We start from the raw sequence: 25,408 nt of genomic DNA, 5'->3' as shown, positions 1-25,408 counted from the left end.
CAGATATGACACCAAAAGCACAGATAACAAAAGTAAAAATAAATAAATTGGACTAAATCAAAATAAAAAACTGCATCAAAGTATATAATCAACAGAGTGAAAATGCAGCCCTTAGAATGAGAGAAAATATTGAAAATATTTGCAAATCATATATCTGATGAAAGGTTAGTATCCAGATTATATGAAGAATTCCTACAACTAAACAACAGAAAAACAAGCAACATGATTTTTAAATGGGCAGAGGACTTGAATAGATATTTCGCCAGAGAAGATATACAAATGACCAATAATCACATGAAAAGATGCTCAATATCACTAATCATTAGAGAAATGCAAACCAAAGCCCAAGGAGATACAACTTCACACCAATTAGGGTGGCTACTATCACACAAAACAAAACAAACACACAAAAAAACAGAAAATAACAAGTGTTGGTGAGGATATGGAGAAATTGGAAAACTTGTGCTCTTTTGGTGGGAATGTAAAATGTACAGCTGCTATGGAAAACAGTATGGCAGTTCATTACAAAGTAAAATAGAATTATCTTATGATCCAGCAATTTCACTTATAGGTATATACCCAAAAGAATTGGATGCAGGGTCTCTGCACACCCATGTTCATAGCAGCATTATTCACAATAGCCAAAAGGTGGAAGCAACCCAAGTGTCCCCTGACAGATAAATGGATAAGCAAAATATGGCCTATACATACAGTAAAATATGATTCAGCCTTAAAGAGGAAGAAAATTTTGACACATGCTACAACATGGATAAACCTTTAGGACATTATGCTATGTGAAATAAGCCAGTCACAAAAAGACATATACTGTATTATTGTACTTAATATGAGGTACCTAGACTAGTCAAATTCATAGAGACAGAAGGTAGAATGGTGATTTCCAAGGGCTGAGGTAAGGGGCAAATAGGAAGTTACTATTTAATGGGTATAGAGTTGCAGTTTTGCACAATGAAAAGAATTCTGGGGATGGATGATGGTGATGATTGCACGACGGTGTGAATATACTTAATGCTACTGAACTGTACACTTAAAAATGGTTATGATGGTGAATTTTATGTTATCTGTATTTTACCACAATTTTTTAAAAGGCATAGTATAAAGAGCAACTCAGTACCTAAATAGTTAAAATCAGATTTCTCCAAGATGATTTTTATGCAAAAGAGTTTTATAAAAGCCATAAATCACTTTCTGAATGAATTCACAGTCAAGATGGACTCTTCAGTAACTTGACTTGGTCAGGAACAAAAATCAAAACATGACAGAGTGAGAGCTGCTTGAACTCACTAATTCATGAACTTTGAAAAATGCCCTAAGCCTCCATTTATTTATCGTGAAAATACTATGCGTATTCAGAGCTGTTTGTATCTGCAAGACTCTTTACAAAGAGTCCCATGACTCACTAAAAGGCCCTGTGGCATGACTCAAGGTATGATTTCTCTTTACCATCTTCTTTCTACTTTTGAATACATAATGTTTCATTTGAAGGGAAAAGTATTCCAAAGCTACCTCTTATCTACTTGTACTTCTTCATGCAAGTGTGGCTTTATTACTGTTGTTGTTGTTGCTGTCATTTCTGTGTGCGTCCTAGACTTTGTAATAGTCTTAGTGGTTTGCATCATCGTAGATCTTAAGGAAAGCAAGAGTGCTCCCCATACAATGGGGCATGAACTGGAGGCTGATGTTCAAGCCCCCTTGGCTGGGCAGGATGGTTGGTACAAAGACAGTGAAAGATGCGAGATTTGTTCTTTTTCACAGACTCCAAAGGACTTTCCTTCCATACCTTACTTAGAAACCACCCATAAGTGTCACCTTCTATGATGGTTAATTTTACATGTCAACTGGACTGGGCCATGGGGTGCCCAGACATTTGGTCAAACATTATTCTGGATACATTTGTGAGAGTGTTTCTGGTTGAGATTAACATCTGCAATCAGTAGACTGGGTAAAGCACATTGCCTTCCCTAATGTGGGTGAGCCTCGTTCAATCAGTTAACGACCCGAACAGAACAAAGAGACCGAGTAAGAGGGAACTTTGCTTGTCTGACTGTTGAGCTGGGACATCTGTCTTCTGCTCTTGGACTGGAACTGATATCATCAGCTCTACTGAGTCTCCAGCTTGCCAACTTCAGTTCTTGGGACTTTTAGCCTCTCTAATCATGTGAGGCAATTCCTTATTGTAAATATTATATAAATATCCTATTGGTTTTGTTTCTCTGGAGAACCCTAACTAATATACCTGCATGGTTGGAAAGATTTGCAGCTTCTCTTTTGGGCTTATAGCAGCAAATATTTGTTTTTGATGGAAGATAATACTGACAGTAGCAAAGGCCAATATGAAAATAATCACTTGAATGAGAGTCAAAGGTAAAGATTCTAAATTCAATCTGTCACTAACCAGTTAGGTGAGACTGTAGGCAATTCATGCACTGTATATTAACTTTTGCTGCCTTTTCAAACCATCCCAGATATTAGTGGCTTAAAATGACCATTTATTTAGTTCATGATTTTTTAAGTTGACTGAGCAGTTCTTCTGGTTTGGTTTTTGCTGGGTTCCCTCAGGAATCTTAGGTCAGTTGGCAGGTCGGTGGCTGGTACTGGATGACCGAGGCTGGCTTCATTTGCATGTCTGGCAATGGGAGTAGCTGGTCAAGGCCACAGAGAGCCAGGCCATTACTTCTCATTATCCACTAGGCTGGCCCTGGCTTCTTCACGGGGTGATCACAGCGTCCCAAAGCCCAAGCACTTCCAAGTCTCTGCTGGTGCAACATTTGCTACTATTCTATCAGCCAAAGCGAGTTACATCGCCAAGCCCAGATTCTAGGAGTGGAGAAGTAGACTCTACCACTTGATGGGAGGGGCTAAAGTCACACTGCAAGGGATGTGTACAGGGATAAGAAGAATTGGTGGCCATATTTGCAATCTACCACAATCCACCACTCACACCATTGGCTGAATGTGAGTCAGCCAATTTCACACTCATCTCATTTAACTCTCTCTAACCTTGGGAGGCAGGCATGAGGACTGGCTTTGATTAGCCAGGTCTGACTCTAAAGAAGTCCTGTTAGACCCTTTGAATGCTGGTTTGTGTCTTTTTATTTCTTTGGCAGCTTCAGAGTCCAGATACTCTGTTCTGAGACAGGCATCCTGCTATTTTAATACCAAACACTCATCTACACAGATGTGATTTCACTCAGGAGGAATGAAGTGGCAGCTACATTCCGTATTCTCACTGTAAAGCCAAGCTTTTGTGTAGTCAATATATGTTTATAAAGCATCTACTATGGACAAGGCACTTTTTGCAAGGAAAGGAGGGACCCTCAGTGAAGAGAGGTAACTAAGGAAGTTTGGCCATAAGGTGTAGATGTAAGTTGTGTAAAGTGCCCAAAATATACAGTATATCAGAGACCAACAGAGTCTCCTATTAATCTCATGGGAAAGCATCATCTATGTGAAATGGACATTGTCCATTACAAGAATTATAAGGTTCCTGCCTTCCCCTCATGGCTGTCAGAATCTCTCACCAGGCCCATTTTCTCTCCCCCTCTTTTAAAGTCTTGTCCCCTAGGTTCTGCTAAGACATTTTGACACATGAGGCAGTTTCATCCACTTCTTCACTCATGCCCCATTTCTCCCAGGAAGGCAGCACCCTCCCCCATCTTCCCAACTTCCTGTGAGCAGGTTTTATTTCAATATCAGTGACTTCTCAGAGATTCTTCCTGAAACATCCAGGCCAGCCTCTTTGCCTCTATTTATGCCACTTCCCATTTTGGGACTGTCCAGCACCTCTTCCTGTGTTTCTCCTCCTTTCTTGAAGGCCTAACTCAACCCTTACCTCATCTATGAAGCTTCTGAGCATGCCTGTCTTGGGACACAGATTTGATCTCAACAGACAACTCCCATGGACCAGCCTGGGACCCTGCTTTATCCACCTCAAGGAGAGAGTCCTATTTTCCAAGAGTGGTAAAGGGAAGGTGGTGGTCATGTTGCCTCCAACTCAGTCCCTCCCTGAGGGCCTGTAACATTAACTAGAAATAAATCAGGTGGGACTTACTTTCTCCTGTGTACTTTTCATTCATTTAGAAAATCTCTGTATTCTGCTGCCCCAACAATAATGCAAATCTCTTGATTAAAGAGATACAGACTTTAACTTTTATATCCGCAGCACCTGAAACAGACCCCTCTTACATAGGTTGTGTAATTTAATTGCTGATAATAATGATCTGGGTATTTCCTGTGTTTTACATCACAGCCTGCATGGTTTGCTTTCCCACAAAGCGCCACCATTGCAAACTTGCTCTTAACTAGATGAAGTATATTGTGCTTTTTGAAGTGTATGGCTATGGTGGGATTTCTTGCACAGTTCATTCACCTGACTTCTGTTTGCCCTTCCTTCTGTTTTTATTATTTAGTGCCATTGGGAGGCTTTGGTTATTAAACCTCCTGTCTCTCAAACGCCCTTTCCTTTCTATCCCTTCTGCGATGATTTCTTCCTGAATTCCTTCTGGTCTTCTTTGATCTTCTTCTGAATGTCCTAGAATAACATCCTCACATCCTCATATCTTCTTCCAAAAGACTGCATATCGTCCCTTCTGGTCATCATTTTAACATTTTAATCATTTTGATCTTAAGTTGTTGTGACTTCCCTGATGAAATCCACCTTTCTGTCTGTGAATGTAATCTGAGCTAGAAATTCTCAGTAATCCTTATCTAGTCCTCTGTTCAGATTTTATTCATAACCCGATGCTTGCAATTCCTTTGCAAAGAATTCTTCATTGGCTTGATTTTTCTGCCCTTGTCTATGAGCTTTTAAGATCATCTCTTCCTAGACTGCAATTTTTGTCTTTGATCTCAACACAAGTATCTGATCCCCAGGGTATCTATTAGTAGGACACCCCCCAAAATACTTGACATTTGCTTAGAACAGATATTATTTGGCTCAGTCAAGTCCTCCCTGGACTTTATCAGGCCCTACCAGTCCAATTCATTTCTATCATCATAATCTGAAGACAGCTGATTTCTGCAAAGATGACAAATGAAGTTTCTCATTTGTTGTACTGTCTTTCCTCAACTTTTTTGATAATCATCACAGGGCTCAAAGTGTCTGTCTGACAGTTTGAAGGATCCGTCCATACCATATTGAGTCAAGGCGGCTGCAGGTGATGCTCTCATGACTCCTATATTTTCCCTTCTTAGCCCTTATGGCAATTGAAATAAATGATTATTTATATAATTATCTGCCTAATGTCTATAGACTCACTAAGTTGTTATTAGATAATAAACTTCCTTCCTTATGAATAATCATCCCTTCTTCATAGAAAGGAATAACAGAATATAAAAGGATATGACATTAATGCATCGAATTTAAGGTTCTCCCTTGTCTTAGTCAGTTTGGGCTGCTATAGGAGAGTATATGGACTGATTTTATAGACAACAAAACTTTACTTCTCACAGTTCTAGAGGCTGGAAGTCCAAGGTCAGGTTCTGGTGAAAACCTTCTTCCAGGTTGCAGAAGCCACCTTCTCTTTGTATCCTAACATGGTGGAAAGAGGGAGCTATCTTTCTGGCCCCTTCTTATCCCATTGATGCAAGCTCTATCCGCATGACCCAATCATCTCCCAGAGGCCCCACCTCCTCATATCATCACATTGGGGATTGGATTTCAACTTATGACTTTTGGGGGAGGGGGACACAAAAATTCAGTCCATAATGTCCCCCATAAAGTTTTACTAAAGCTATTGAGTGAAGCACAGTGTTTTGATTAAGGATGTGGGCTGGGAAACCAGACTCTCTCCATTTGAGTTCTAGCTTTGCCACTGTGTGACAAAATGAGTTGAGTGGTTTGCATAACCTCTCTATACCTATCTTTCCTCATCTATAATATGGGGAAAATATTAACCTCTACCTTGTAGGGTCCTTGTAGGGATAAAATGAGTTAATATATGTAGAGTATTTATAAGGGTGCTCAGCACATAGTTATTACTCATAAATGTTAGTTGTGGTTCTATTTTCATTGTTATTATATCAGTGGTGCCTTCTATGGCCTACCTGCTCGCCGCATTTCATGATATTCTGTGCAAATTTAAGTGTTCTATCAAAAACACCATGAGTTCAAGGTGCTGCCATCTCAACATACCTGAGGAGCACTGTTCAACCTTTTTTTCCTCTCACAAAATTGGGGACGGGGTATACATTATTTGCTTTGCCCATGGTCTATACTCCTGGGAAGATCCTCTTCCCAAATACAGGAAACAAAGGGTTCATCCCTGCCTTTTCTTTTCATTCTCAGTAAAGTAAGGTCATACATCAGGGTGTTGGCTCCAGTTTGGGGGAGAGCCTTGTTCTACATAGAAAAGTTAGGGGTTAGGGTAAATAATACTACCAGGGTAAATCTACCGAGTAGCTGAAGCTGGTAGTTAGCTCCCTCCTTTAAACTTAAGCTTTTTACCCCTTTGATTCTCCCCTTTCAATAGCCTGTCTTGGATGTCCTCTCAAGAGAGGAGCTCTTGAGTGTCATGGTGACACTCTTCCACTTTCTCCTTCCTCTCACCTGAGTGGGTAAGGATCCAGAGCTACCACAGAAGACCCTGCTCTCCTAGATTATCATATCCCATTGCCTTTGCCCACCCCCATTGTACTTCCCTAGCTTCAGAAACTTCGGGTCTTCCTGCCTGGCCCCCAACAGACAGACAAGCAGACACACACACACACACACACACACACATATCTTTAGTACCTCACCAGGGCCAGACTGTGCCTCACAATTACTTCCTGAGAAACTAATTCATACTTCTGGAGAAAGCAGAGTATTCATGGTTAAGATCAGGGGCTTTGGATCCAGGAAGACTCGAGTTGGAATTTTGGTTTGGATACAAATTTTGTGACTGAGCAACTTGCTTAGCATTTTTGAGCATCATTCTTCTCCTTTGTAAAATGGGGATATCAATTCCTATTTTGGAGAGCAGTTGGAATAATTAACTGAGACATATCTACAGCATTTAGCACAGGCCTGGTTTACAGTAAGCAATGAATAAATAGAAACAATTATTGATGTCTTATGCTAATAGGAAGACTTTTGACAAAATATTCTCTCCCCTCACCTCCCTCCCTCTGCCTAATTGTCTTCTCTACCTGGTAAAATAACTTTTATAGAGAGAATGCCTTCTATGTTTATGCCCAGAATTCCAAATTAGGGGATTCTATTCATACAGTTCCAGCATAGGGGGCACTTTGGTGAACTAGCGACAGCAAAGATTGAGCAAGGAGAGGTGTTGACTTTAATTCTTGCTTGGCTGCTAACAAGTCAGGTGAGTTTGGGCAAGTCATTATCCTTGGAGGGCCATCAGTTTCTTCTTCTATAAAAGGGAGAGTTGCGATAAGATGGGCTTTTAAGTTCTTTCTAGTTCTGACATTCTATGATTCTATATGAAAGGGTTATTCTCTGAGTTCTTTTATTTATGTTTAAGAACATTAGCTGATAACATTTCTTTTTTTTTTTCTGAGACATCTTGTGTACCTTTATCTTGCCTCACATTTTCCACCTGCAAAAGCGGTAGTTGAAGGTAGACAGTGGAGTTGGTCATTCTAGGTTTGGATTTCAGCACCACTGCTTGTCCTTGGGCCTAGTTATTTAAATTCTGTGGGCCTCAGTTACCTCATCTGTTGAATGGGGATAGACAGAGAGTAGATGTGCAGATGAAAAGAGAGAAACATTTAGAAATATATAACTCCAAAGGCTATAGTTTAATGTCCCGTAGGGCATAAACCAGTTTTATCTCTAACCTAGTGGACTTATTTCAGAATGTCTCTGCTTGTGGACTCTGAATACCCTGTTAACATCTTACCGGTTCCCTCATAAATTAATGAGTTGAATAAAATCTTTCACACGTGTTTCTATTTTTGTATGATAATCATCTTTTTAACTTTTTGAAATTTACTCTTTAACAGGTCCTAACTAACTCTGCCTTAAGACACTTTTCTCAATAGAATGACACTGGCAAATCTTGCTTTGCTGAAAATGCTGATTAAGTTATTGAAAACTACAAAAAACACACTGGGTTTCCATTTTTATACTTTCTGCCCCCTTCATCCTTATGTCATTTAGCTAGCCAGGTCCTATGGGGGTGAGGGTGGAGAAAAATCCCTTGGAGGAGTTTTTAATCCACTGGAAAAAAAAGAAGCAAGCAAGCAGTAAGATGAGCCTAGCAGAAAGAGATACTTTCATTATGGCCTTTACATTTATGACTAGCAAGATAATGAAGGAAGGTAATTCTGAAAGCTTTCTGTCAGTTTTAATGGTCCCTCAAGCACTGAGAAAGATAATAGTCAATGGATGGTGTCCATAAGAATTTTTTTCTCCTTCTCCCCTGACAGCCACTGACAGGATCATTTTGTATTTGCAACTGCTGTCACTGAAGCATGGAGAAAAGGCCCTGTAAGGCCAGGAGGATGAGGGTGACTTCCCCACAAGGATCTCTTTTGTCATCACTATGGCTATAATAGTTACTATAATTTTCATTCTGCTTTTCTATACAGTGTCTACTTTGTGGAGCTCAAGGCTATGGGATTTGGGTCACGTGAAATCACGCTAGCATAAAATCATGCTTTGAAATCTTGCAAGAGTATTTTAGAAAACTGCAAAGAGAACCTATGCAACAAGATAAAAATAATTACCAATGCAGGTCATTGACTAATACAATTACTTATGCGATGCTAATAGCTTTACAGAGGCTTTCAGATACAGTGTCAGTTTGACAGTCGTTTGTTTTTCTCTCTGTTTGGATTGTTAGACCACTGCCAGTTTTTCTACCCAAGGACATGGCTTATCATTTCGGTGTAAAAATGTAAGTTAATTGCCAACCAGCTCTCAGTCGTTGTCTGGTAGTTTCTCTTTATTATCCGCAATACGGACAGGAACCATGCCTTCTATTTCATTTATGCGCACTGCACTCTGCATAGAGTAAAATTTCAGTGTTATTAGCTTTCCGACAGACAGCTTTAGAGACATCTAACACTAACTCTGCGTAAAGAGCCTCCATGAATGAAGTAGGATGGGGTGCTCACCGGTGATCTCAGGGCGGGATGAAAAATCTCTAAGAGGGGCCTCGAGGTTGAGAGAAAACAGTTGAACACAAAAAAGGGGGTGCAGAGAAAAAAAGAGAAAAACGAGAAAAAAAAAAAAAAAAAAAAAAAAGCCAGCGATTGAACGGACTAAAAAGAAACACACACACACACACACACACACACACACACACACACACACACACACACACACACACACACACACACACACACACACACACACACACACACACACACACACAAAGAAAAGGAAAGTCGTGCACCAATGGCAGAGCAAGCTGAAAGCGAGGAAGCAGGGAGGGGCGGAGACTACAGCCCCCAAAATCCCCTGCGGCGCCTCCTCCCCTGGCGTCAGTCTCCTAGGCAACCCCGGTAAACAAGATGGCGACCTCCGGGAGAGATCCCCAGCTGCCGAAGCCTTCCTGTCTCCAGGGAGGAGTGAGCAGTTCACGAACTGGAGCCCAGTCGAAACTGCTGCACTCAGAAAAGGAACGCCAGTCTTGCTGGTCTCCTTTCCCCATGGGACAGAGACCGAAAAATACTTTCCGCAGAGCCTCCTCCTACCTACTCCAGCAGCTCGTTCACTGCTATCAAGAGTCGGACGTGGACGGAGATCACGAAGACCAGGAAGAGGGCGAGGGAGAGGGCGAGGGCAAAGTGGAGTTCGAGGAGTCTTCAGAGTCCGAAATGCTGAATTTTGAGGTGTGCCTTCCCCCCACCCCTTACCCCCTAACTTCCTTCTCCAGCGGTCGGACCCCTCACCAGCCTGCGGCTGAGCCCATTCCTCGGGCTCCTTGCCTCCAGGAACGCCTCTTCCTTACTGCTCTGAGACTCCCCCTCTCTCCTTCCCATTTCTGTTACCCTGTTTCCTCACCCTTTGCCTGAAATATCTTCAACTGTATCCTTTACTTTTCGTTAGCACATTTGATTTCTTAAGAGTCAAGTTACACAGCATCGTTGAGGAAAAGTATCTATTTGTATGGGAGTTATGGCTTGACAGTGTTGTGAATAGACAGACTTTTACTTCTGCACCCCCTGCACCTTTTCCTCATGTTTGTGAAATACTCCAACACTCTCCCCGACTTCTAGTCCCTTCATCCTCTTTCCTCTAGGAAAAAAAAATTACCCTTTTGAAATAATCTAAGTGCTTCCTCAAAGACCAAGTGACTTGAAAGTTTTTATATATTATTACTTCTGCCAGGGGTATATGATGCATTATACAAACAACACACACTGCTCACTGTGAGAGTATTTCAGGATGTGGGGAATGTTCCCAGCATTCCCATCTGTAATGCCTCGTTGGCAGCTTGGCCTTTCACACTAATACAGATTCCCTCTTTTCTACAGTACCTCTTCTAAACATGACCCAATTCCACTTCGTACATTTATTAGCATCCTGTTCCTTCCTTAGGCCGTTGCCTGCCTTCTTATCCCTTTCCACTTCACATCATGTCGCTTCTTTCTCTTGGCTTTCTAATACATTATTTGCTTTCTTTCTTTTTTTTAAAATTTTTATTGGAGTATAGTTGATTTACAATGTTGTGTTAGTTTCAGGTGTACAGCAAAGTGAATCAGTTATACATATACATATATCCACTCTTTTGATTTGCTTTCTTTTGATAAACTGTTAGGTTTTCCTCTTTGTCTTACCTGCCAGGAAACATAACTTTTTTTCTTAATTCAGTATTTTTCTTAATTTCAGTAGTTTTTCTTTAGATTAGGTTTTTCTCTTCCCTTTCCTCCTCCTTCATAGTATAAATTGCTTCAAATTCTTTTCAGAAGTAGATATAATACAGAGAAATAGAAAGTTTCCAACATCCTGTTCTGTGATATTCTTCTGGCATCCCCTCTGCATCATTCCATCTTTTCCTAGTCACCTTTCTTTCCCCCTTGAGGCCAAACAGGTTTCTCCTTGTTATGCCTGTTCTCTTTCACCATCTCCTTTCCTCATTTGTCTTATTTTTCCTTGTTCTCCCCTCTGTGACTTAAAGTGTCTTCTGTTACTCCGATTCTGCCATTGACTACTTACATTGTGTCCCCACTTGGGTTCCCTTCTTTTGTAATGTCCTTTTGTTCACTTTCCACATTTGGCCCATTTTTTTCCACCCTCATCCCCCATTTTGTCTTCTTCTACCTCCTTCTACATGGCCTAGTTACACGTCAGTTTTGCTTGAAGTGGACCACAGAAAATTAATACTTATTTTGTTCATCTTTTGTTGATTTACTTTGCCATGCTTAACAGTGACTACTGGAAAACTGTAGCGATGTTTTTACAACTTTGAGGTGTTTGTATGGCTTCCACCCCAGAGGAATTAACAAATGAATCAGCAGATTACTTTATTATTCTAATTAATGCATGTTCTTCAGCTATGGGGTTCATTAGTACCATTGTTAATCTGTCTTCAGTATGCCATTAACAAACCATAGAGGGAGGGGGTTGACTTGAACTAGTTAATCCTTTTTGGCTTGTAGGCTTTTGTGTGGAAAAAGTTTATTATTTCTTCTATTTATATTCTAAAATTAATATTTGTTTTGTGTTCTTACATTTTCTTTTACCTTTTTATAGTATCTCATATGTTTTGATATGCTGAATAAACCAAAAAGTTTTAAGAGGAAACATTTGGACTTTTATATTCAGTGATTTATTTTCCATATCCTAGCCTGATTAAGATTTATAATGCTATGATGGTCAAAATGATTATTAAGTGCCTATAATGTAATTAGCCTCAATGAACTTGAGGGAGTTAGGGCAGACCAGCTGTTCAGAATATTGCCTTTGGAATTCAAAAATTTGTGTAAAGCCTTTTTTTGTTGTGAGATTTTGAGCAAGTTACTCATACTCTCTGTGTCTCATCTGCACTACAGGAATTATAATACTATCTACCTCATGGAGAGCTGTGAAAATTTAATGAGATCCTATGTGTAAACTACTTAGCACAATATATTATTTATACTGTTACTAATACAAGTAATAACTTACCTGTTCTTATCTACTAACTACAGCCCATCGAGTGACTTCATTAATTTAGCCTTCATTGAACAAACGTTCACAAATGATTACTATATAGGAAGTACTCTGACTGTACAGGGCAGAAGAAATGTCTGGGCCTGTGATATGTTTCTGCTGCATGAAAACCACTCTTTGCCAGTAACTTTATGTGGATAATAATGCCTGCTCATTGGATAGTTATGAACATCAAATTTAATGGCAAAGTCTATGTTAAAGTTCTTAACATAGTGTCTGATACAGTGCAGGCTCTCAAAAACTTACAGATGTAATACATAATAGTTACAGTAATGATAGAAAAAGATGAGAGTGTGACGGAGGACATACATGGTCCCAGCTCTCAAGGTGAGATAAGAGTGAGCGTTCATCCTATGAAGAGATGTGTACAGATGATAGCCGGGTTGCAGGGATGGCGGAAGACTTGAAGGGAAGTAAACCCTTACTTGGGTGCAGAGGTGGTATGTGGGCAGGCAGACAGCAGCTTTTCCAAGTGGTGGGTTATAGGTGAGAGCAGAAAGGCAGATGAGGCGGGGGCCAGATTGTGGAGAGCTCTGTGCTGTTGTAGGGACTGTGGACTTGACTCTAAGCAGCAGGGAGCTGCTCTTGTGGCCCAGGGAGATTAGATAAGAAGATGGTAAGCCTGGAGGCAGGGAGATCAGTGCACAGAGGAGCAATATCTATGGGGAAGAGACAGGAGTCTGGATTAAGGCAATGGGAATGGAAAGGAAGCTAGAGAGAAATACGTATTTAAAATATTTAAGATGAAACACTTACTCATTGAATATTGGAAGTCTAGGGTGACTGCTAGGTCTGTGGTGTGTTCCGGGGGGCATATTAGGGCCACTAACCACGTGGGAAACAGGGACAGGTGGAGCTGTGCATTCAGGAGTTGGGTATGTGAATCGTAGGCCTCTGGAAATCAGGAGAGGAGGGCTCAGGGTCAGAGACCTGGAAATCATCAGCATTGGAATCTGTGAGATCATCCAGGAAGAGAAGGAAGAAGAGAAGGAGAGGGCCAAGAAAAAAACCCTGGGGGTACAGGTATTTCAGAGACAGGCAGATGAAGAGGATTCAGGGGAAGAAACTGGAAAAGACTGATAAGAGAAAAAGGAGAAGGAAGAGAGCTGAACGGGAGGGAAGCCAGGGCAAGAAAGGGTGTTGAGAAGATTGGAGTGGGTTATGCCACTAAGAGGTTAAGTGGGAAGAGGCCCAAAAAGGGCTCATTAGGGACTTCCCTGGCTGTCCAGTGGTTAAGACTTCACCTTCCAATGCAGGGGGTGCGGGTTCCATCCCTGGTCAGGGAACTAAGATTCCACATGCCTCGCGGCTAAAAAACCAAAACAAGCAATATTGTAACAAATTCAATAAAGACTTTAAAAATGGTCCACATCAAAAAAAAAATCTTTAAAAAAAGAAACCCAACAAATTATTAAGCCTCAAATAAATATTTCTTAAAAAAAAAAAGGGTTCATTAGCTTTGCCTATTTGACAGTCATTGGAGACCTTGGCCCATGTGGATTTTGTGATGTGAAGGCAGTGGCCTAAGTGAAGCAAGTTGAGGCGTGAATGGGAGGTGAACAAGGGGGAAACTAGCTTGGCTATTAAGGAAAACTATAGCTATAGCTAAAGGAACATGCAGGACTGAAGAGAGCCCTTGTAGGACAGAAGGGACTCACGTGCTCGTAGAGCTGGAGAAGTGACAGCTTGGAGAATGACAGTGGAGAGTGACCAGTTGAAACCACAGGCAAAAGAGGGCAACATTGATGGTCCCTGAACACGGTCTCTGGGGAAACAGAGGGTGCTGGACCCTGAGTGTGGAGAAGGAGCCGACCTCCTCTGAGACCCCAGCAAGAAGCATCAGGACAGGTGCAGGATGTGGAGGGGCTGATGTCTGATCATTCGTACTTTGCCTCGGAAGTGGAAGAGAAGGATTGAGAGGGCCCCCTGCTGAGAGTGAGGACAAAGGAGTGGAGGCGCCTGACAGCTTGAGGAGAGAGCTGGAGATCTCACCAGCAAGGTGGGGACTTGAAAGGCAGCTGAGGAAGAAGGGGACCATAATAGCACCATAGCGCTGAGGCCCAGCTTAAAGCTGACTTGAACGTGGCACCGGAAGGCACACTTGTGGGCCTTTCCCGCCCACTCAGCACCTCAGGGGGAAGAGTAGTCTTGTTATTCATTCAGCCCATGTTTTAGCACCAAACATGTATTAGGTACTGTATTCCTCCTCCCCACCTTACACTTTCGCTATTTGAACTCTTTGTAGTTTCCCCAATGGGCTATACTCGCCTTTGCCTTTGGGATTTTGTACGTGTTGCCCCTTGTACCTGCAATACCCTCTTGGCCCTCTTCTGCCCTTTCTTCCCCTTTGCCAGAATAACTCACAACTTTGGGTTTCAATGGTTCTCTCACCGAGGAAGTCTTTGCTAACCCCCTACTCCCCACTAAAATGGCCATAAAATGGGTGCCCTGCTCCTAGTGAAAGCACCCCGCCTATCTCTATTGTAGTTTATCAAACTCCTGAAATAGTTCGTGTACTTGGCTGACCTGTGCTTGGTATGCTGGAAAGATTTTTATCCCACATGGATGACGAACATGACATAATCCCTGCCTCAACGCAGTAGTTGAGCATGAAGTTGATTCAGGTTTGGGTACGCATGGGGCAGTTGCAGTCAGGGGCCAAGGAGTCAGAGACTTGAGGGTAGAGAGACATTGAAATTGCCCATGGGAGGCCCAGTAGAGAAGGAAGTATAGTCAGAAGGGGACAGATAGACTCAGAGGTAAAGGGAAGGATGAACAGACCAGAGATTTTGTTGTGGTCAGAGACCAAGTTCAGTAGGTGTTGGAAAGATTGAAGGATGGGCAGTTGTGGGAGCCGAGAACAATGGAAGACTTGAGGTCTGAGGTTTCTAGGGTGGAGCAGTTTAGCATGATGACTAAGTCCAGGGCATGCCCAGGGGAGTGAGTGGCTGAAGTTGGCTAGAGATCAATTTTAAGGTGTCTGGAGTTGAGAAAATAAAGGAGCATGTATGTGTGCATGTACTTGGAGTGGTCGGGGTGTTGAGTGGCCCTCCTTAGGGATTCTGAAACCACCCAAGATACAGATAGGGCTGGTCAAGGTCTGAAGATGACCAAAGACCAGAAGGGAGAGACATGACACTGACAAATGGCAGGAACCTCAAAGGATGCGTGAGGGGGTGGCCGTGAGGAGTCTTGCCTTGGGGGTTTGCGACAGTGCTGACAGTGTGTCCCGTCTCTGTATCAATGGCTGTGTTGAAAAACAGATGTCCACCTATTGTAAATAAGGGATTCTGTAGTTTCTTGTTTCCAGGAAATGGAGGGGGTGGGCCACATGGAAAGTTTGGGAGGGAAGGTAACACTCTCTCACCTCTATTCCTTCCTAGGCCTACTATAAAAAATTGCAACTTTGTTTAGAAAAGTAGATCTCTTTCCCCCATTTTGTGAACAGGTTGATTGGTATGGACGAATGAAACATTAAGATGTGGAATTTCTGAATTCACCAATTTGTGCTAACAGCTGCCATTTACTGGGGACACTTGCTGTGTTCTAGGCACCACGCTAAGAGCTTTATGTTCACAATTATTTTTCATTCTCTCCAAAACATTAAGAAAAAGTAATAACATATCCTATTTATAGATGAAAAATTATGAGTCTCAGAGAAAACTTTATCTCCCAAAGTCATATATCCAAAATGGCAGATCTGGGGTTCAAACCAGCTGTGCAGGATCTCCGTGTGAGTGATATTTGCTTCTCTGGGGTAGTGGAAGTTGGGGAGGAAAGAAAACTCTTTACAGTAGCACAAGCCTTTTTGCCATCATAGTCCGTATACCAGTTCCATTGGTTAGTAACATTGGCGCGACTGATGTGGTTACTTGTATTTTGTGTCCTCATGCTGACGTTAATGTGTTGGTCGTTATGGAGCTGAAGGCAGCACAAACGCAACACTAGTCCATCTATTACCTGTTCTATCTGTCATTATTGGGGGAGGGGTGTGCTGGGCCACCACTGGTCCATGGTATCTATACACTAAGGGCCAACCTCCTTCTACAAATGATATTACACTTTTAATTAATCTTGTAAATGGTATGAATCCAGCAAAATTAGCCAGTGCAAAGTGAACTGAGGACCTGTTTTCTCCAACAACAATACCAGATGTAGAGAAGTAATTGCCTTAATTTGATGTAACCATCCTTTGGGTTGTGGACAAGCAGTCAAGTGCAGTGGTTAGAACTGCCCTGGAGTCAGACAGATTCGGATTTGTATTCTGGCTCTGTCACATACTAGCTATGTGGTTTCAGGCAAGTTAACTTCTGTGAGCCTTAGTTTCTTCATTTGTAAAATGGAGCTAAGCGTACCTCCCTCAGGATTGTCAGGAGGATTAAAGGAGTGGACCCATTGAGAGCTCTTAGCACAGTGCCCAGAACAGAAGCACTAAATCAACGTAGCTGTCATCACTAACATTGATGCTTCTACTGCTACTGTGTTAATTCTGCTTTGAATACCTAATACAAGCAACCACCTGCAAGTTCAGCAGCAATACATTGATCTGACCGATATTTTCTTAATCATATGTAGTATGTATGGGTCTTCAACACAGTTTTTTTTTTAAATTACCATTTCCTTTATTTATTTATTTATTTATGGCTGTGCTGGGTCTTCGTTGCTGTGCGCAGGCTTTCTCTAGTTGCGGCGAGAGGGGGCTACTCTTCGTTGCAGTGCACGGGCTTCTCATTGCAATGGCTTCTCTTGTTGTGGAGCACGGGCTCTAGGCACATGGACTTCAGTAGTTGTGGCACGCGGGCTCAGTAGTTGTGGCTCACAGGCTGTAGAGCACAGGCTCAGTAGTTGTGGCGCATGGGCTTAGTTGCTCTGCGGCATGTGTGATCTTCCCGGACCAGGGATCGAACCCGTGTCCCCTGCATTGGCAGGCGGATTCTTAACCACTGCGCCACCAGGGAAGTCCCAACAACACAGTTTTCTTTGGGGCCGGTAAATTTTGGAAGGCTCAGCTCCCAGATATGTAATATAGTAAATAAGTGCTGGATATGATGTGGTGGATTAACTTCTTTTCTAATGAAGTCCTTTCTTTGTCCACCTCTCTGGTTTTTTTGCAGGGAGAATTTGATGGGGTCCTGAGAGAGGAGGTCGTGGCTGAGAAACTCTACGAACTGGGGCGCTCAGGCTCTGGGACTGAGCAGGTCTACCTCAGTCTGACTTTATCAGTGAGTATGAGGAGGTCACCATTGGCTGGCTACATTTTGACACTGGTGGGACCACATCTGTTTTCTCTGGTACTCATAGCTTTTTTGGTGGCCCCCAAATCTCGAAGTCTTGCATGTGATGGAGAATGGCGATGAGTTATTTATGTTTGACATCAAAGAGCCCTGGCCAGTCCAATAATCAGCCCCCTTGCCCCCCGCCAAGTTCCTTTGTTTTCATTTCCTTCACAGTCTATTTCTTTCGTCTTAAGCAGTCTGTTTTATAGTAATCAATGCTTTCCTTCCAGGAGGTTGAATTTGATTCTGTAAAACCAATCAAAAACTCTTAAGAATTTTCTTTCTGATCAGTGCCAGGACTACAGTTTATATCTGAATCCAAGGGAACAAAATATTTTTGTATTGACTTTTTTCCCCCTAAGTATGTCAAGAAATCAGTAGCTGTGAGCTATAGCTCACTTTCTAAAAGGTACCTATTATGAAAGAGAAAAATGTATTGTTATTCATCAATTGTCAAGATTTCGATACCAGCACAGCATCTTGACTCTAAATTTATCATAAGAGAAGCTGTAAGAGCAGAGTACTCAGAGTATTTCAGCTTCTTTCCTCATTTTGTTTCTTTATAGTCCTAGGAAAATAATTTTTTTTTTTTTTTTTTTTTGCTTTCTTGTATTGTAAAGCACTAACTACTCCTTGGAGGTCCACAGAGTAAATGCAGATATGTAGGTGTAAAAAGCACACTGAAATTTTGCTACAGCACCTTAATTTGCCTCAAGCATATATAATTCATAGCAAGGCTGTTTGTTTTATCTTGGATTTGAACTAGTAAACTGTCCAAAAAATGTTAAGCCCTTTTTACCCATGCTGGTTTCATGGCATGTCCTTTGAGAACAGCATACGAAGGCTCTAATCTTTTACTAATTTTCACTTTACAGCATTTTATGGATGACTCGGCCAGTCAGGCAGTAATGTACAAGGAGCACCCCGTGTGCCTTGCACTATGTTAGGCTTTGGAATGGAAGAAAATTCCAGTAGCGGTACATCTGCAGACAAGTCCTTTTCAATCAATACTCTACGTATATACGTAGTGCTACGCCTTAAATTGATCTACAAAAAAGCACAATCCTTTAAATCTTATTTCAGCTAGATGGACCGAAGCTTCTTACTTTGCCACTGACCTCCTTACATTTGAGATATTACATGTTGAATTACTTTGCCCTAATAGCCTGTCTTACTGCATACACTTTCTTAGGGTTGGCCAGGTTAGTGATTTTTCCCGCCTTATGTCTTACTTATGTTACACATAATTTTTTAACTTTCTCTAACTACTTGTGTACACAGTTTCTCTCCTACCCAAAGTCGTAAGTTTCTTAAAGGCAAAATATAGCTCTAGTCCAACGTTGTACGTGTTTCTCATCATGCCAAGCTTAATGCCTTGTGTGTAGTAGGTCATCAGTAATTTACTTATTACTGTTCTAGAGGTCTTTATTAAAATCCTTATCATTCTTATATTTGAGAATTTGCTTATCATGCCACTTTATTAGTTGACTTTTTCTGACTCTGACATCACAACATAAACCAGTGACATGAGTCTTTGTTCCAAGGGGCCAAATTCCCCTCCAACCCCTCGTGATGTTCACTAGATGCAAGATTTCATGGAAGGGATCTCGGACAAAGATTCAGGAGACTTGGAGCTGCTTTTGTATTGCTAACTTGCTAAGTGATTTTAGGCTATTTACGTACCTCTTTGTACCTCACATTCCTCATCCCTACACTGGGGATAATCTGCCCTACAGATCTCACAGGTTTGTTTGATCAGATGAGATTATTGGGAGAGAGCTTTGAAGCCTGAGGAAGCGTAAGAAGTATTGTTATTAATGATCACTCGATTAGGTGTGAACTCTTCTAACATTTCATTTGAATTCTAGGCATTTGCTTTTTCTTTTCTTCTACTAGATAAAGGCTTTGGCTTTATTGCTTTTATGTGTGTGGTTTTTTTAAAATATAAAACTCTGCTCTAAAGGTGTTCATGAATACTGCTTTAATTTGCCTTTTCATGTTGTATATGTTCTTGCTAACAGCACTAATTTTCCAAGCTATTGTTTCCTTCAGAAGAATGCATTTGTTGATGGAGTTTGTAGTCTGTTTTGAGACCCTATTGGTAGTAGGCTTCAGATTTTATTCTCTCACTTCTACTGTACTTTCAAAGGAAATTCTGGATTTCTTTCTGTCAACTTCTATTTCCAGATGTCTTGAGAAGCCTGAGTACTCATCTGTTAAAGCAACATTAAATCTTTTACCTTTTATTTTCTCAGGATCTTGATTTAATTGACATTAGCATCCTCTGTGGATACATTCACCTGCAGAAGTTGGATCTTTCAGTAAATAAAATTGAAGGTATGTAATTGTCATTCTAGTAAGTCAGTGGATTGCTTAATTATTTCAAAATTTAAGCTTTGCAGAATGTAATATACTTTAATACTACCAAACTTGATATAAGTGCTATTGTGGATCACTTTACACATTGATCCTCTGTCTTCCATGGAAAAAAAGCACCTGTAACTGATGAGAAAAGAAAAAGGCAGAGGTCAGCAAACATGCTACATTATGCGATGGTTGAGACCCACTCAGTGATATTAAAGAGCGTCAGATGGAATGTTTGCTTTGCTTTTTCCTTTCAAGGGATGGATCGTTACTTCTTTAATGCCTCCTGAATGTTTGCTGATTCCCATTTCCTTCCCTCTTTTAGTTTATTCAGTGTAGATGAACTAGTCCTTTTTTCCCCCTTTAATGGACGCTTTTCTTTATTTTGCATTTGCATCTACATCTTAATCCTGGCTAGCTACTTCTGTTCTTATTTGAACACCAGGGATTCAGAAATTTATTTTTTCCCCCTCTCTTTGCTGTCTCCATATAGTTAGTGGATTCTTACAAGTCTAACTCCGCCATTTGTAGTTCCATATAAGGTATCTGTTGTGATACCTTGCTCACATTGAATGAAATTACTCACATTTTCTTCAAAGCTTGATCCTCGTTTCTAATTTTCTGACCCTATTTGAAATTTCTGACCTGCTTCTTCATTGATCACCTTTCTGTTCACTTTAGCTTTTTTTAAGACAATTAAGTGTTGCTGATATGGTCTTCTCTGATTCATTTTCTGATTTCTTCCTCCCATCTGACTGCAATAATTAAAATTCACTCTTTTCAATGGCTAAGAAGCATTCTAGCATATTTTAATTCTTCAAATGCTACTGTTTTGAAAGGCTTTTTATTAATCTTTTTCTAGTTTCATAAAACTTTTTTACGGAAAATTACAAACGTGCACAAGTAGAAAGGTTTGTAATGAATATTCAGGGTCAACAATTATCGGCCCATGGCCCATCTTGCTTCATCCATCCTTCCCAGGGTTATTTAAGGCAAATGCCAGATATGTTATCATCAGAAAGAATTTTTAGTGTTACTGGCAGGCGCTCTCCCCACACCCCATATCTCCAAGATTGGTTTCATTTACTGGTTAAGGGATTGCGGGGTTGGGGAGACTCCAGCAATCTTTTGTGCTTGGCGAAGGGGAAAGAGATGTGGCTTCATACCCTTGCCCCTTGAGCAAGCAGTCCCTGGTAGCAAATGAAGCTTTCCTCTTCAGATCAGTCTCCTTCAATCTTTTATGTCCCCCTTTATTAACTCATCAAGTGTTCGAGAACTTATTGTGTGTAAGGCACAGTATATATTTTTCTTTTCAAGAGAACAGCTTTATTGATGACCTGATATGGACCAGATTTCAACTTGCATCAGAATCACCTGGAGGGTACCTGTTAAAACATAGATGCCTGTGCCCCACCCTCAGACTTTCTGATTCAGTAGATCTGGGGTGGGACTTGAAAATTTGCATTTCTGGTTAGTTTCCCTGGAAGCCTGTACATGACCACACTTTGAGAACCACAGTTGTAGACATGAGGAGCTCCTGCCATCTGGTGGACAAGGAGGTCACTACACCGAGTAGGGAGAGTTAGAAGCCCAGCAACCCCGAAGGTGGATTTTTCCTATCAAAGTGATTCGAAAGCATTGAGCATCTACAAAGCGTGAAATGTACTCACCATCCAAGTGGTAGCTGCTGCTTTTGCTTCAAGACAGAGCTCCATGGTACAGCACTTACCTGCCCACAGAAAGATCAGCTCCAAGGGGATATGGGGGCCCGTGGAAATTAAGAGGGTTGAGATCACCGTTGACAGATATGGAGCTGAGCTCAGATGGGACAAATAGGCAAAACTTGTAAAGCAATTACAGTTTCTTCTTAGCTTTCCTCTCACAGGCAGCCTTTCTGGATTTGCTCATGAATTCCCACCAAAGTGTTGATGTCTCAGTGTTCTGTCCCTCCTAGAACAATTTCATAAAAAAGACAGGCTAAAGAAGGCTGTGATTTAGACCAGAGAAATAAAGTAGAAATTGGTAGAGATCTTCTGGCTTCCACGACCCTGAGAAGGAAAGTTGTTGGGGGGGTGGGGTCAGGGGGCCCTCACCTTTCTGGCTCTACCTACTCCAGGGCAGGGCCCCAGTACTGAGCTGTGCTTCCTTCTCCTGGCCTGGGGGTGACTTTATCACCTGGTGAAGGGTAGAAGCACTTTGCTGGGCTTCAGGTGTGGAGGCTCTGTTCTCCTCCAGAGGCCATCTTCTGAGGGGCTTTGATCGCTGGTTGTGTGATCTAGAGTTAAAAGACGGGTGGAGAAGCAAGTTACAGGTAGAGACGGGGCTGTAAATCCTTGTCATGTGATTCTTCCTGAGCCTTTCCCTAATCCTCCTGCTGTCCCAAAGTCCGTCTGCTGTAAAGTCGCAGAACAAAGCAATGTAATCCTTCACTATTTCTATGTCGTGTATATAATTTCATTAGACGCGAGTATTAGCACAATAGTCCTTGACTTAGTATTCTAGGTTCAGAATATTGGCTTGGGATATAATGCAAAACTCAGACATACTTTTTAAGCAGCCCAAAATCAAAGTAAAATAACAGCAATAATTTAAATCACTTCAAATAATTAATAAGATTTAAGATTCAGTCCATCTAAAACAAAATTTAATTTATAACAAAGAACGAATTGCGGCATTTTTAGTCTTTCTGAAAACACCTAATGCAGTTATTTAGGGGCTAATTATCAAGAGGATTATCTCAGGCTTTAGTTCCTCCAAGGCTGGCATTTTTTTTTTTTAAATATCTTTATTGGAGTATAATTGCTATACAATGGTGTGTTAGTTTCTGCTTTATAACAAAGTGAATCAACTATACATACACATATATCCCCATATCTCCTCCCTCTTGCGTCTCCCTCCCACCCTCCCTATCCCACCCCTCTAGGTGGTCACAAAGCACCGAGCTGATCTCCCTGTGCTATGCGGTTGCTTCCCACTAGCTATCTGTTTTACATTTGGTAGTATATATAAGTCCATGCCACTCTCTCACTTTGTCCCAGCTTCCCCTTCCCGCTCCGCATGTCCTCAAGTCCATTCTCTACATCTGCATTATTATTCCTGTCCTGCCCCTAGGTTCTCGATAACCTTTTTTTTTTTATATATTCCATATATATGTGTTAGCATACAGTATTTGTTTTTCTCTTTCTCACTTACTTCACTCTGTATGACAGACTCTAGGTCCATCCACCTCACTACAAATAACTCAATTTCATTTCTTTTTAGGGCAGAGTAATATTCCATTGTGTATATGTACCACATCTTCTTTATCCATTCATCTGTCGATGGACACTTAGGTTACTTCCATGTCCTGGCTATTGTAAATAGAGCTGCAACGAACATGGTGGTACACGACTCTTTTTGAATTGTGGTTTTCTCAGGGTAAATGCCCAGTAATGGGATTGCTGGGTCGTATGGTAGTTCTATTTTTAGATGTTTAAGGACCCTCCATACTGTTCTCCATAGTAGCTGTATAAATTTACGTTCCCACCAACAGTGCAAGAGGGTTCCCTTTTCTCCACACCCTCTCCAGCATTTATTGTTTGTAGATTTTTTGATGATGGCCATTCTGACTGGTGTGAGGTGATACCTCATTGTAGTTTTGATTTGCATTTCTTTAACGGTTAGTGATGTTGAGCATTCTTTCATGTGTTTGTTGGCTGTCTGTGTATCTTCTTTGGAGAAATGTCTGTTTAGGTCTTCTGCCCATTTTTAGATTGGGTTGTTTGTTTTTTTGATATTGAGCTGCATGAGCTGCTTGTAAATTTTGGAGATTAGTCCTTTGTCAGTTGCTTCATTTGCAAATATTTTCTCCCATTCTGAGGGTTGTCTTTTCGTCTTGTTTATGGTTTCCTTTGCTGTGCAAAAGCTTTTAAGTTTCATTAGGTCCCATTTGTTTATTTTTATTTTTATTTCCATTTCTCTAGGAGGTGGGTCAAAAAGGATCTTGCTGTGATTTATGTCACAGAGTGTTCTGCCTATGTTTCCTCTAAGAGTTTTATAGTGTATGGCCTTACATTTAGGTCTTTAATCCACTTTGAGTTTATTTTTGTGTATGGTGTTAGAGAGTGTTCTAATTTCATTCTTTTACATGTAGCTGTTCAGTTTTCCCAGCACCACCTATTGAAGAGGCTGACTTTTCTCCATTGTATATTCTTGCCTCCTTTATCAAAAATAAGGTGACCATACGTATGTGGGTTTACCTCTGGGCTTTCTCTCCTGTTCCATTGATCTATACTTCTGTTTTTGTGCCAGTACCATCCTGTCTTGATTACTGTACCTTTGTAGTACAATCTGAAGTCCGGGAGGCTGATTCCTCCAGCTCCGTTTTTCTTTCTCAAGATTGCTTTGGCTATTCGGGGTCTTTTGTGTTTCCATACAAATTGTGAAATTTTTTGTTCTAGTTCTGTGAAAAATGACATTTGTAGTTTGATAGGGATTGCACTGAATCTGTAGATTGCTTTGGGTACTATAGTTATTTTCACAATATTGATTCTTCCAATCCAAGAACATGGTATATCTCTCCATCTGTTTGTATCATCTTTAATTTCTTTCATCAGTGTCTTATAGTTTTCTGCATACAGGTCTTTTGTCTCCTTAGGTAGGTTTATTCCTAGGTATTTTATTCTTTTTGTTGCAATGGTAAATGGCAGTGTTTGCTTAATTTCTCTTTCAGATTTTTCGTCAGTGGTGTATAGGAATGCAAGAGATTTCTGTGCATTAATTTTGTATCCTGCTACTTTACCAAATTCATTGATTAGCTCTAGTAGTTCTCTGGTAGCGTCTTTAGGATTCTCTATGTATAGTATCATGTCATCTGCAAACAGCGACCGTCTTACTTCTTCTTTTCTGATTTGTATTCCTTTTATTTCTTTTTCTTCTCTGATTGCTGTGGCTAACACTTCCAAAACTTATGTTGAATAATAGTGGTGAGAGTGGGCAACCTGTCTTGTTCCTGATCTTAGTGGACATGGTTTCAGTTTTTCACCATGGGGAACGATGTTGGCTGTGGGTTTGTCATATATGGCCTTTATTATGTTGAGGTAAGTTCCCTCTATGCCTACTTTCTGGAGGGTTTTTATCATAAATGGGTGTTGAATTTTGTCAAAAGCTTTTTCTGCATCTATTTGAGATGATCATATGGTTTTTATCCTTCAATTTGTTAATATGATGTATCACATTGATTGATTTGCATATATTGAAGAATCCTTGCATTCCTTGAATAAACCCCACTTGATCATGGTGTATGATGCTTTTAATGTGCTGTTGGATTTTGTTTGCTAGTATTTTGTTGAGGATTTTTGCATCTGTGTTCATCAGTGATATTGGCCTGTAGTTTTCTTTCTTTGTGATATCTTTGTCTGGTTTTGGTATCAGGGTGATAGTGACCTCATAGAATGAGTTTGGGAGTGTTCCTCCCTCTGCTATATTTTGGAAGAGTTTGAGAAGGATAGGTGTTAGCTCTTCTCTAAATGTTTGATAGAATTCGCCTGTGAAGCCATCTGGTCGTGGCCTTTTGTTTGTTGGAAGATTTTTAATCACAGTCTCAATTTCAGTGTTTGTGATTGGTCTGTTTATATTTTCTATTTCTTCCTGGTTCAGTCTCAGAAGG

At 41.0% G+C, this 25,408-nt stretch overlaps 1 protein-coding gene across 1 annotated transcript in view; it reads left to right on the top strand.

The window, feature by feature from the left end:
* Positions 1-9,477: 9,477 nt before the first annotated feature.
* LRGUK (leucine rich repeats and guanylate kinase domain containing) overlaps positions 9,478-25,408 on the top strand; it is a 118,927-nt gene continuing 102,996 nt past the window's right edge. Inside the window, exons 1-3 of the mRNA XM_036863653.1 lie at positions 9,478-9,798; positions 17,236-17,343; positions 19,653-19,734. Of these exons, the coding sequence (XP_036719548.1) occupies positions 9,478-9,798; positions 17,236-17,343; positions 19,653-19,734 (511 nt within the window). The remainder of the gene's footprint in view (positions 9,799-17,235; positions 17,344-19,652; positions 19,735-25,408) is intronic.

Source organism: Balaenoptera musculus, chromosome 9, assembly GCF_009873245.2.
Source record: "Balaenoptera musculus isolate JJ_BM4_2016_0621 chromosome 9, mBalMus1.pri.v3, whole genome shotgun sequence".
In the NCBI taxonomy this organism is placed as follows: domain Eukaryota; kingdom Metazoa; phylum Chordata; class Mammalia; order Artiodactyla; family Balaenopteridae; genus Balaenoptera; species Balaenoptera musculus.
The sequence above is the reverse complement of the archived record's forward strand: the minus strand, read 5'-3'. Positions and strand labels throughout refer to the sequence as shown.